General features: G+C 46.0%; 1 protein-coding gene across 1 annotated transcript in view; it reads right to left on the bottom strand.

Moving 5' to 3' along the window:
- The window catches only part of LOC141986261 (putative E3 ubiquitin-protein ligase HERC6), a 34,586-nt gene extending 33,018 nt beyond the window's left edge, over nucleotides 1-1,568 (bottom strand). The window contains exon 1 of the mRNA XM_074950580.1: nucleotides 1,313-1,568. Coding sequence (XP_074806681.1) covers nucleotides 1,313-1,568 — 256 coding nt within the window. The remainder of the gene's footprint in view (nucleotides 1-1,312) is intronic.
- Nucleotides 1,569-14,085: the final 12,517 nt, after the last annotated feature.

The following is a 14,085-nucleotide window of genomic DNA, read 5'->3' as shown; positions in this document are numbered from 1 at the left end:
AATACTAGTAACCAGGTGCTAGAACCTGCGGCCCGTCAGGGTAATCCGCTGGCGGGCCGCGAGACAGTTTGTTTACATAGACTGTCCGCAGGCATGGCCGCCCGCAGCTCCCAGGGGCTGCGGTTTGCCGTTCCCGGCCAATAAATAAATAATATATAGAGGTGAGAAATAACAGACCTCAACTCTATTGTCCCTCTGCAAATTTGTGTACAGAGTCAATCCCTTACCTCTCTCTAAAAGTGAAAAGTTTCAAAAAGTTCAGTGAATAGAAGATTGTTGGGGGTGGAATAGATCTGGACAAGGACAAGAAGTCTGAAGATAAATGTGAAAAGTAAGAGACATATGCTTTTTTTCTAAAATATTATATTTGCTGTTGAAGAAAAAAAATCCAGAATACTTAACGTTGTTGTTTTAGTTAAATAAAACAATTTAAATGTCTGTCTGGTGATCTCCTCTTAATACAGCATGGCAAGAAAATCCTCCAAATATTAATGATTAACCTGTTGAACTGGAGATTCAAGGTGAACTTCAAAAATATCTCCTTCAATTACTTTTGGTAAATGAAATAACCAAACAATCATTCATTTTCTGATATAGCTGTAAACCTAATCTGAAACGTTTTCAAAATAAATCAGTTTAAAAATGTATAGTTGTACCTTCTAAAAACGAAACCTAAAAATGAAACCTCTCTGGGTTGTGAAGAATAGGTATTAAGGATATAACAACCAACAGGAATGCACTTTTATGTAGAAAACCATGATTAAATCGAGTCTTCCTGACTACTGATTTAAACTATGATTTAAATCAAATCCACCCTGGCACCGATATTGATTTGTAGGTGCAGAGAGGGCTGCCACCTTCTCTCGCTAGTCTCTCTCCGAGTTACTGGTGAGGAGGAGAGCCAGCCAGCCAGCCAGCCACAGGCAGAAAGCAGAGCAGCAGCTGCGCCTGGGTTTCGCTTCTCAGCAGCTGACTGCCCCCACCAGGAATCCGAAACCGAGAGTAGCAGCGACCTGGAGGCGGAATCCGAAACCTGCAGCTGGATCGGCAGGAGGGAGAAATGGAAACCTACCGGAGCGGGAGCGGCTTTCCCAGCCGGCTGCATATACCCAGCGGAACCCAGCTGGGCGCCTGCCCCGCCCCGCCCCGCCCCGCCCAGCCCTAGAGCCGGGACAGCTCCGGCCCCAGCGACGTGGGTGAAGAAGAAGCACCGCACAGACCCCCTGCACCCAGCCCCCGGAACCACCCGCCTCGCCCCATGGTCCTGGCCCCCGGCGGCCCGAGCGGGGCAGGGCACTGCCCAGCCTCTTACCCGGCGTGTAGCTGCGAGGCGGGGGCCGCTGCCCCGGGCGGAGCCTCCTGCCCAGCTGCCCCCGGGCGTTGGCCCCGCAGGAGCAGACGGTGCCGTCGGGCCGCAGCAGGAGCGTGTGGCGCTCCCCGCAAGCCGCTTCCAGTAGCGTCTGGCCGCCGCCGGCCTCTGGCCCCCGCCGGCACCGCACCGGCCCGCCGGCTGCCGCCTCGCCCAGCCCCAGCTGCCCGCAGGAGCCGGCTCCCCAGCAGTACGACATGCTAGACCGGTGGCGGCGGCTGCTGCTGCTTCGCCCAGCCTCTGCCCCGCCACGGGGAAACCTGCTTCCGCCCTCTGTGTCAAGCCAGCCCAGCCCAGCCCAGCCCCGCCGGCCCCTTTCCAGCCTGCCCTGCCTTGCAGCTGGGGTGGGGAGGGAGCTTGCCCTGGGGCCCCTTCCCTGGCATTACAGGGGGCCTTGGAGGAGAGAGAGAAGGCGCCTCTGTTCAAAGTCACCCAGGGCAGTGGGGCTAGGGTGACCAGATTTTATAGGGACAGTCCTGATAGTTGGGGCTTTTTCTTATGTAAGCTCCTCTTACCCCCTGCCCTCTGTCCTGATTTTTCACACTTGCTCTCTGGTCACCCTAAGTGAGGCACCCAACTCCCTTGGGAGGGAGACACCAAAGGGCTCTACGTGCCTTTGGAAATCTCTCCCCCTAAGTGCTTTTTATGTGTGTACAAACAAAGCCCTAGCCCAGCAGCCTCCCCCAAACCAGAAAACAAACCCCAGCCAACCAGAGAGAACAGAATCAAACCACTTGCCCTCCTTTACGGACTACAGCGTTTGGCCCACCCTACTCCTGCAGCCTCACCCAGCATCCATCTGAAGTGCCACTGATTTGCAATGGGCTTTGTGTGGGCACATGAAACCCACCCACCTGGTGTAGCCAGACAGCCAGCCCCCTCCCCCCCCAGACCAGCATTGCTGGAAACACACGGGAGCCAAAACACCAGGGCACTCCAGCACAGCCTTTGAAGCTGTGAGAAGCACAGGTGTGCTGCTACAATGTGCCTCTGGGAACGTATACAACAGTTGGGCTCACAGCAGGCAGAGGCCCTGTGACAGACATGGCTCTTAGCCCCTACTAAAACAGCATGATGCACACACACCAACATCCTAGGTGGGAAAATATTTACCCTAATAAAAGGAATGTCCAGTAGTCGACACTTATTGTTTCTCCCTTGCAAGTGTGAACTACTCTTGCGAGAGCTGGCGTCACCCAGATAGACCAGCCCCAATTTGGCATAGAAAGGAGAAAGAGAATAAAGGAGTACAGAGGTATAAGTAGGGGACCTACAGCACCATGATTTTTGAGTGCTTTTCACTATCTATCTGCTGGTCAGATAAGTGACAGCCTCCCAAGGCTTCTGCAGCTAAGAGGGTCCCTGAGCCTTGTCCCTTATTCGTCTTTCCGCGGAATTGAGTGACCGATCCTGGCTTGGCACCGCTGGAATCGAGAGATGCAAGGAGGGTAAGAAGCACCCACACCTGATCTCCTATCTTTAGTGTACACATATTTTGAAATAGAGCTCTATACTTTGTTTTCTTTCTTTGGGATTGTAGCTTCAGTTTTGTAACTTGTTTGTGTGTGTAACATCTCTACATTTAAATAAGTAGGCACTAGCAATTTTGTAACCACATGATTAGAATCTAGTTTAATAAATTTTGGTAACCATTTGTGCATAAGCCTGACTTGTTTCTCTGGTTTACTGTGAAGCAGCCAACACAATTAAAGAACCTCAGCCGTTTTGGCTATAAAGCCTGGCCATTAGGTGAGAGTACTAAGAGCCTAGCGTTGAGTTGTGCCGCCTCCACGGGGCAAACTCTTGGGGCACCTGTCAGTCAATCCTGACTGCCCGCTGCGAAGGAGCTCTGAGCTCTAGCAGTTAAAGTCACGGGTGTGGAGAGGCTCTTAGTGCTGCCATTGGGGCACCTGTCAGTCAGTGTTGACTGCCCGCTGCGAAGGAGCTCTGAGCTCTAGCAGTTAAAGTCACGGGTGGTTAGGACCTTGGGGCATCCGTCAGCCTAGCCCGGGCTGCCCGCCGCGAAGGGACAGTGTGTCCTAGCGGTTAAAGTCACGGATGGTATAAATGGGCATAGCTGGCACCTCACCAAACATCCCTGGCCATCGGCTAACACCTGGAAACCATCGCAGGGTCAAAGCTGTATGCTGTACACTGTAACTAAGGCCATGTCTAAACTACAGAGCTTTAGTCAGTACAGCAATGCCAGGAGAAGGAATTCTTCTGTGGGCATATCTACATTAGCTAAATCCACAGAATACTCTTTTGCTGGCGTAGTTGCGTCTACGCTGGGGGTAGCTAGTGAGAGTGACTTTTTCCTCATTCCTAGCCGATATAGCTATGCTCACAAAACTTTGTAGCATAGACCAGGCCAATACTCTGTTAAAAGACGCCATGTTCTCAGCTGGCCATGAGGTTCCACATTTTTGCTAAGGAACTGGGGCAAACCAAAGCCTGAATTTTAAATGTTAAGTACACGGGTAATTTACTCACATGAACAGTACCATAGAAATCAGTGGGATTACTCACATTGGCAAAATTACACACATTTAAATGTCTGCAGGATTGAAGACCTTGACTCTAATAGGAATCTAATCGGGATATGGTTAAAATGGCAGAACTTTCCTAGTATGGATGCAGTTATACTGGCATCAGTGTTTATAGCAGTATAGTTTATGCCAGTTCAAGAAGCAATATACTAGTATAACTGTGTACACTTAGGGCTTATACTGGAATGATTATATTGGTTAAAAATTCATACCCTTAACTGATACATCAGTATAACTTTTCTAGTGTAGACCAGTCCTTACAAGGAGCACCATGGGTTCGTTAGTGTTCACACAGAGCAGATGGGGACATGATTTTTTATGGCAATCAGAAAGAGCCACAGAGTAAATTACATGGTATTCAGTGTATCTGACAGATTTGGGGGTTCAGTTCAGACCAGTAAGGGATTGGGACACTGCCAGTCCTGTAACCCTGGGTGCCTAAAATGCTCTGCTGCTGGGCAGAGCCATCCCTTGGGTACAGCGAATCGGGGTGACCGCTCGGGGGTCCTTGCAGGCTGGTGCAATTGACCTGGCATGGTTGATCCCAGAAGTGACGGGTCAGTCCTGGAAGTGACAAATTCATCACTTCCGCCCTGGGCCCCACACACCCGTAGGGATGGCCCTGCTGTTGGGGCTCACAGCCTGGACACCAACATCCAGCAGACAAGTGTGCAGTTCCTTGAGCGTCTGTGTGTCATGCAGCCCTCGTTCCACTCTCCGATCCCAGCAGCCTGTCTACATCCTGGTCTCCACCAGCCTGGGTTACTACTTTTAGGGTGAGCGCAACACACCTACAGTCTTGAAGTTCCCCAAAACCATCTGCCTGGAAGCATCCAGTCATCTCCTGGAACGCTCAGAAGTAATAAGGTTTGCTGCTCCCTTAAAGAAATAAAAATACATCTTATTACTGTAACTGGAGTTAACAATCACTTCAATTCAAACACAGCACTGGATTGGTTTAGATTAAAAGTAAAACAAGTTTATTAATAAAAAGAGGAAGATTATCACTTGTACTTGAACTCACTTAACGACAAAAATGGTTACAAGCAAATAACTTTACTTACATGAGCATACATGCATAAAGGTGTTTCAAGAATAGGTCCTAAATTTTGCAATTTATACTCTTTAGATGGCATTTCTCTTTTCTTATACTACATTTTACAGGAAAAATGTGTGTGAATCTACAGAAAAGTGAAAAATGATTAAAGGATTAGAAAACAGTTCTTACAGTGATAGACTCAAGGAGCTCAATCAATTTAGCTTAAAGAGAAGGCTAAGGGGTGACTTGATTACAGTTTAAGTATTTACATAAGGAACAAATATTTAATAGTGGGCTCTTCAATCTATCAGAGAAAGGTATAACATGATCCAATGACAGGAAGCTGAAGTTGGGCACATTCAGGCTGGAAATAAGGTATACATTTTTAATGGTGAAAGTAACTATTGGAACATTTTGCCAAGATTCATGGTGGAATCACCATCACTGACCATTTTAAAATCAAGATTGGATGTTTGTCTAAAAGATCTGCTCTAGGAATTATTTTGGGGAAGTTCTAGGACACGGGGTCAGACTAGATGATCACAGTAGTCCCTTCTGGCCTTGGAATCTATGAATGTCAGGCAGTTCCCACAGTTCAACTTGGCTAATTCATAAAGTGGACTCAACAGCTGACAAGAGCTTCAGTGTTCATGGTCAAGATGTTGACGATTTCTGTGATGTGTTCTCATCTGATTGCAATGTATTATAATGCACAGACAAATTTCTGTTTGAAAGATGATTTGAGTCAGAGTGTAACAATCCTCACTTGGGGTTGGTCAGGAAGTGTGGCTGAGTGGTTAGGGCTATGACCCATGACGAGCAGAGGGGTTGTTGGTAGAAGAGCCCAGGTCCTCCCACTCCACCAGGCTCCAACCCAGGGCCTTTTTGGGCTGTTAGTGATCTGGCAACCAAAACTGCTTAAGGCTGCCCTCTCTGAGTCACTTCCTACCCACCCAAGCTAGCTCAGTCCAAGGCTTCCCCTGCTTGGGTAGTCCAAACCAAGAGAATAAAAAGGGATTACCAATGTCCAGGATCCATATGTGAGGGAGAGGGGAATGTTCCACGCTCTGACTGTTTCTGGGGTGGGTCCTCCCTCCCTCCCTTCCTTCCTTCCTTCTGGGAGGGCCCTTTGGGACAGTTATCTTAGACATTTCAGCCTTCAACTTTGCTCTGCACTGCAGGAATCACAGGCCTGCCTCCAAATAAGATGTTTCCCTGTTTTTTAATTCCTCTGCCACATGGAGCATTTGCTGCAGGTGTGGCAGGGAAGGGGTGGCTGGGCCCAAAGTAATTCGTTAACCCCTTGTTGCCCAGTGTGGGATTTGCACACCCCATCACACACAATCTAAGGAATGTTTTAATGTCCCATTACGAAGTGAGTTTGTTTAGCTGTTTATGGATCCATTTGGTCACGTAGACTCCTTTCTGATATATTCCATCTCTTCTCTCTTTCCTCTTCCGTGAGCCGTTTCCCATTACAATCACACAAGATGATGCATCATGTCACTTTAGCCCACAACATCAAGAGTTATGATGACACACAATCACCAGAATTGGTGAGCTCCCACACTCCCTTTTTGATCTACTTTATCCACTAGTTGAGAGCATTCCCTGTCATGCAGGCCCAGAGCCAGGCCCTGAAAGGGATTATCTGACTGTATAAGTACGTAGCTGGATCACAACTAAGGGATGTTTAAAATCTCTTCATAATGAGCTACTGAAACATGCCTTAGACTCTGGCTCAAATCATCTTTCAAACAGAAGTTTGTCTGTGCATTATAATACATTGCAATCTGATGAGAACACATCACAGAAATCATCAACATCTTGACCATGAACACTGAAGCTCTTGTCAGCTGTTGAGTCCACTTTATGAATTAGCCAAGCTGAACTGTGGGAACTGCCTGACATTCATAGATTCCAAGGGCAGAAGAGACTATTGTGGTCATCTAGTCTGACCTCCTGTGCAACACAGGCCATAGAACTTCCCTGAGTTAATTCCTGCTTCAAGTCTAGTAGCTGTGGTTAAACTAGCATGTATCTTTTACAAAAACATCATAACACCAAACAGAAAAACATATATAAAAATGATTCATTGTTGAAAGGAACAGATTGAGCCTAGCACCTGAACAGCATCACTGGTGATATTATTAAGGAAACTCTGTCAACTTGAAATCTAGCCCATTTTAAAAAATATGTCAAATAGTTTCAGATGCTACTCCTGTCCCTGGCTTCATCTGCCAATTTTGCGGTTTTATAACTTCATTTTCCTATTTGATAGATGGGTTGTCACTCACCTGTCACTGTGTGAAAACCCCAGACAGCCAAAGCAACAAACTGACAAATCAAGGCTGCACTCCTGCAGGCACATTAAGAAGTTTGGCTTCAGTGGGACAACTCATTGTCACGGAGTATGGGGTAGTCAGGGCCCTGCACCCGCTACTTCTTGCGATTCACCGTGACTCCCAGCCAGCCAGCAAAACAGAAGGTTTATTAGACGACAGGAACACAGTCCAAAACAGAGCTTGTAGGTCCAGACAACAGGACCCCCTCAGTCAGGTCCATCTTGGGGGGCAGCGAGCCTAGACCCCGGCCCTGGATCTCCCTCCATTTCCCCAGCCAGCTCCAAATTGAAACCCCCTCCAGCCGTCTCACCCAGCCACACAGCCCGGCTCCTCCTCCAGCCTTTGTCCAGTTTCTGGGCAGAAGGTGTCACCTGGTCCCAGCCCCCTCCTGGCTCAGGTTATGTGCTCAGGTATCGTCCCTCAAGTGAAGCCACACCCTGATATCCCATCACCAATGCAGACAGTACCAGTAAAACTCCCGTGCAACACTCCCAGGTCAATCCTCCCCACTCCCTACTCCGTCACACTCATATGTATACATCTATTCTTGTGCGCTAGTATTTGCAGGATCAGGCCTTACAGTGTATACAGAGGAGAGAGTGAAACTGACTAGGCACAAAGAGCTACTGAATGCACAAGCTGGAAAAAAATGGAGGAATCTCTATATTTTTCATTATTCCAGTCATTCTGGATGTTACTTGCAACAATAGTAGTAAAATATTTTTGGACAGAAGTGAGATTTTTAAGTTGATTGTCCCTTGAGCCCAGAGTTATTTTTAATCATAACTACTATCTGTTGTTGGGTTTTGTTCGGCCACCCACCACCATAGTACCTGAGTGCCTTCCCTGTAAAATCAATAGCAGTTGCAAAGTCCTTTGTGGACTTCTTGGAGTCTCTGGCACTTCTGTCACAACCTCAGCCTGATCACCTGATGCCCCAGGCAGATTGGTAACATAAATCTGTCACACTTCTTCCTTTTTAAGGTCAAAACTCTGCTTGCGACAGGTTTGGGGATTTTTTGGGGGTGGTGGTGGGAGAATTGGTCGGGTTTGGGAATGAAAGGGGTGTTTGTATTGTGAGCATCACTTTTGGTCTTAAAGAGGAAGGTTTTGCAGCATTTCCTAAAGATGGTCAGCTGCTGGATTTGCCTGATCTCCTCTGGAGGATTGTTCCGTAGCTAGATCCTCTTGATGGAGGAGACTTTGTCCCCAACTCTCACATGCTCTGTCCTGGGTGTTGTGATCTGCATTGTCCCAGAGGAGCACTGATATCACGATGATTCATAGATGGAAATTTGGACTTTGATATAGCTGAGGCTTGAGGTATTAATTGCGTTGGAGATTTGAACCAAGGCCTTAAACTGGTACGGGAAACTTACTGAGAGCCAGTGACGGGACTTATGCCTGGGCTTGATGTGCTTGCAGCAGCTTGAGCCATAGAGAAATTGGACAGTTGCTTTCTGTACCAGTTGGAGACATGCATCATCTTCACATTCAGCTCCGACACAACGAGTTACGAGGTATGTCGACGCAGCAATCTGGGTAGGTGACAGCAGCCTGTGTAGACATTCCCAAGTTTAGTTTTTTCTAAACACAAATACCAATAGCAGCGAAGCCGTGGCAGCACGGACGTCAGTATAGGACAGCTACCTGAGTCAGTACCCCTTCACTGCTATTGTACTCACAGCTAGCTAGATTAAAGCTAGCTCAGTTATGGCTGCATGTGGTATAGACACACCTCCAGCGGCAGTGTAAACATACCCACAGTCCTCCACCCTGGAGATAACAAATGCATGGAGTACTGTGGGTAGGGCCCCATCTAGGGGGAAGGGATGGAGTTTCCTGGCAAGCTGGAGGTGAAAGAAGCATTTTTGGAAATTGATGCTACTGGACTAGCCAAGTATAGTGAGGAGTCAAACAGGGCCTGTCGGCTTCGCACCACTCTGATGAAAGTGGGTTGTGTGCCTTTGACGGTGGCTGGAGACCACATCTTGGCCAGCTATTTCAATAACACTCTTCTGTAAACAATTAGCTTTCTTCTTTCAAGCCCTTAGGATTTATGTGAGCAAGCTAACAGAGATTACATCAAAACTGACATTGTTCCCTCTCCTTTACAATAGAACAGCTCTTTAATAACTAATAGTATTTAACAAAATCAGGGGCTAGTCGGACAGATAACTTGGTTATTGTTCTCTCTTTTTCACCATATTTCACACACACAAAATTCATTTTAGTGAATAAATATTACCCCTGCTATATGACTGGAGCCAAATAACCTATTTTATGTAGTAAGGTTACTGCCCTTACAGCATTGTTTCCCAAGAGTGTGGGATGCACCCTCCTGGAGGGGCATGGCAGACTAGCTGGGGAGGAGGGGAAGAGTTGGGATAGAGCTTTCAACTGTTTTCCAGAACCTCAGCTTTCAGCTGTTTTAAAAAGTAAGTCTCTAGTTATTCTAGTTGTGAAAAAGAGCATGAAAAATATGGCCTGGGTGTAAGTGATGTCTGCCTGAATTTGCAGAGAGGCTGAAACAATAACTCTGAGGTGTGACCTGTCCCATTCATTTCAATGCTGCCTGCTAACTCAGATGCCAGTGCTGATACTTTAAATGTCAACATTGTAAATGTTTGTGGAGCTTGTCAAAGCATGTAAGACAGCAAAGGAAGAGAGCTCTGTGAAGCTTGAAAGCCTGTCCCTTTCACGAACAGAAGTTGGTCCACTAAAAGATATCTCGCTCACCTTGTCTCTCTCAGGAAAGGAAGTGTCATTTTATGAGGAGCTACACCAGTGTTTCCCCGGGTGGAGGTTGCACAGAGGCCTAGCTGGAGATCAATACATGTAGATAGGTTGGTCTTTACTAGTACATGGCAGCATTCTGAGGTGGAGGGCAGAACAAACAGTTATTTTCCTGAAAGAGGGAGTTGGCTTTCAAAAGTGAGGGAAATTAACTTTCCAAACAATTTTGAAAGGGCTTAAAGAGTTGAGTAATCAAATCAACTGTCTGTAACTCTACAGTGCCCCAAGTGTATATCTGTGTGACCATTTGAATCAGAAATACAATAACCAAGGAGAAAAGGAGTACTTGTGGCACCTTAGAGACTAACAAATTTATTTGAGCATAAGCTTTCGTGAGCTACAGCTCACTTCATCGGATGCATTCAGTGGAAAATACAGTGGGGAGATTTATATACATAGATACCCATAGTCACCACACCCATTGTTTCATGTTCTCTATGTATATAAATCTCCCCACTGTATTTTCCACTGAATGCATCCGATGCAGTGAGCTATAGCTCACGAAAGCTTATGCTCAAATAAATTGGTTAGTCTCTAAGGTGCCACTAGTACTCCTTTTCTTTTTGCGAATACAGACTAACACGGCTGCTATTCTGAAATAACCAAGGAGTTTATAACAGAAAACCCCGATTGTTGTTGCGTTCCCATGTTGAAGAGGATAAGATGATTTCAAGGCCTTCAGTGTCTTGAAAAGTCACCTGTGCACAAAACCAGTGCTGCAAGGCTTGAATCTCAAGGTTACTTTAGTTAACTTCTGTTATTATCCAAGTCGATTGATATGTATGCCTAGCTTCTGCACTGCTGCAAGGCTAGACTTCAGCAGGTCTGTATGCTAGTTGTAGTTTCATATGGTTTCGCTAGATGGCATTGTCCATCAGAATCTACGCATCCACAGACTGGATCACTGCAATATTGCATCAGCCTTTGCAACACTGAAGCTCTGAGACATGCAATTGATAGTTGACATAAGTTTTATCTTCCCTAAGGAAGAAATGGACTTCATTTTGAGTAGAGCTGTGATGATTCCTTGAACTGGAATATTTTTAAACACAAGTCCTCCCATGTCCTTACTCTATGGCTGGCCTGGAAATATAGACAGACTAGATACTCATAATTCCAGGAGTATGTTGTTCTACTTAGATTATGAAGAATTTTTAGTTCATATTCAATTGATTAGTAAAACGTTAGCTGTCTTTTAGACAGTCCCCAAGTACTATTTAATAAAGTTTAAAATACTCCATTTTTAAAACTGTAAATGTTTAAATTTTTTAAAGCTATTTTTATCTCATGGTGGCGTCTGACCCAAACCCCTATGTTCAAACATCCCAGAACTTTGGGGCTCTTCAGACCTCAACCTTGTGACTCAGGCCCATCTTTGTGTTATACATTCAAACTCATTCCTTAGCGTCTGATGTGTGTTATCTGTTGAAACTGACGCTTTCCATTTCAGCTTTCTACTTTTCTGTGGCAGTTGTTGTCTTTGAGATAACTGATACTCAAGGTCCAGCTGCTTTCAGCAACTCAACAGACAAAAAGGTAGTTTAAAAGGCATGCACGCACCTGCACACCGCTTTATGATCCTTTACAGCTATTTGAATATATTTTGGGGTTATTTTTGTTAAGTTATCCTGTTTTCTTTGAGTTGGTGGTGGCAGCTATACAGAGACATTGGACACCACAGTGTAGGCTGAGGAGAGATACTTCTGGATGTATTTTTTAATCAGTTTGTGGAATTTACTACCGTAAAAAATCACTGGGGCAAACAGTTGAGTGCTGTAGTTAAGGGGTCTGGAATATTAATAAGTATATTATTAATAGATTTTAGGGCCAGAAGAGACCATTATGATCAGCTAGTCTAGTGTTTCTTAACTGGTGCTTGTGACAACTGGGGGGTCACAAAGATGTTAACATTTTATTACAATCCAAAGCAAAGAAAATCTCATTTCCCAATTATTCACACACTCTTACCCTTCAAGATAAGTATTCTCTCTCAGCCTCTCCACACTCTCACTCTCTCTCATACACAGGCCTATCAATGTTAACACTGCTACATCTTTTTGTATTCTTATTTTTATAGTGCACATAATGGGAGAGTTGTGAATATTTCTGACTTCAAATAAGGGGTCATCTGCCTGAAAAAACATTGAGAAACGCTGATCTAGTCTGATCTAGGCAGCTACAGTAAATGTAACCAGGGCAGTTACACTAAGCTCAGATGCTGGGTGAAAATGTATCACAAGGAAAATTGGCTATCAGATTTCAGGATACAAGTTGATCTCTCGCAGAGCGGTGTCAAGGAAAGTTTCTTCATGCAGTAGCATTGCAAAATTGGCTAGACACAGTAACAGGGTGTTTGGTTTCCCTTAAGGGAAGATGTATAGGCCACTGCCAGAGGCAAGATACCAGATTGAGCAGAGCAGTTGTCTATTTTAGAGTACATTTACACTACAAACAATACACCAGCTCACCTGCGGTGCTGTGGCTGTAGTGTAGACACTTGCTACAGTGAGGGAAGGGTTTTTCCCCTCACTGTAATTAATCCATCCCCTCTAGAGGTGGTAGCTAGGTTGAGGAAAGAATCAGGGCCGGTGCAAGGATGTTTCATGCCCTAGGCCCCCAAGCCCTGCAGCAGCTCCCCGCCCCCCCTCGCCCTGAGGGCCCCCCCCCGTGGCAGCTCCGTGCCTCCCCCCCGCCCTGAGGCGCCCCACCTGTGGCAGCTCCCTGCCGCCCCCTCCCTTGGCCCGGGGAGCCGTGCGGCAGCTCCCCGCCGCCCCCTCCCTCTCTCCCTCCCCTCGGCCCAGGGAGCCATGCGGCAGCTCCCCGCTGCCCCCTCCCTCAGCCCGGGGAGCCATGTGTGGCAACTCCCGGCCCCAGCTCACCTCCGCTCCACCACCTCCCCAGAGCACGCTTTTGGCTGCCCCCAACCACTTGGCACACTAGGCAACCGCCTAGTTTGCCTAGTGGTTGCACCGGCCCTGGAAAGAATTGTTCCTTTGACCTACCACTGTCTACAGTGGGACTTAGGTTGGCTTGACTATCTCTCTCAGGGGTGTGAATTTTCCACATCCCAAGAGACATAGCTAGGTCAACCTAAGTTTTAGGTATAGACTGAGTCTCAATGTGGCCACTTCTACATTCCTATAAAGCTGCAGCTGAAAGTGTAAATGAGAGCGGACATTGGGGCTTTTCGGTCCTAAGGATGTCAGAACTCCTGGCTTTCATAATCATTTTCAGTTAACACACATTAAAAGTTTGTCTGGGGGTGGGAGATAGGGTGGTTAAGTTGTGTTGGTCTCATGGCTGGTAATTAGTTGATGTGTGCTAAGGTGGTAAGAGGCATGCTACCATTTTGGACTATTTGTATTTTATACTTCCTATGCTTGTGTTTTTAATGCATGTTATAGGTACCCAGAGCTTTGGATGGAGTTTTAGTGTGGAGTTTCTTTTAGAAAAAGAAAACAAATAAAATAGATGCATTGACTATAATAAGTAGTGGAGGGATAATTCTCACATATTTTGGTTACACTTTATCATACTGTGTCTAATTATATGGTAGTTACATGGAATTACAGTGTAATTGCAGGGGTTATGCTCTTTCGGTAACTAATTGCCCCAAATTCATATTAATGGAGGGTTAGTGACATGACTGAATTACTAAATACACATTTTTTCATAATCCTGGTGCATTATCTACATTGGCTTTATGCTATAGTTTCTCTCAGTCATGTGGGCTTACTCATACTCCTATTCATGTCAATGGAAGACTCCCATTGATTTCAATTAGTGTTATTACAGGTATTAAACCCCAGACCCACACTCTAATGGCAGTGATACCACGATGTAATTTCAGCCTCTATATTACAAATTGTAACCAATTCTTTTTCCTTTCTTTAGGTGTCTAATAATAAATTCTGACCCATATTTCTTTTGTTCCATCATCACATTGAGCCTGATCCTGCATCCTTCACTGACATCCAGTTTATGGAC

This window comes from Natator depressus, chromosome 4 (assembly GCF_965152275.1).
Source record: "Natator depressus isolate rNatDep1 chromosome 4, rNatDep2.hap1, whole genome shotgun sequence".
Taxonomy (NCBI): Eukaryota; Metazoa; Chordata; order Testudines; family Cheloniidae; genus Natator; species Natator depressus.
This window is presented reverse-complemented; position numbering and strand designations above follow the sequence as displayed.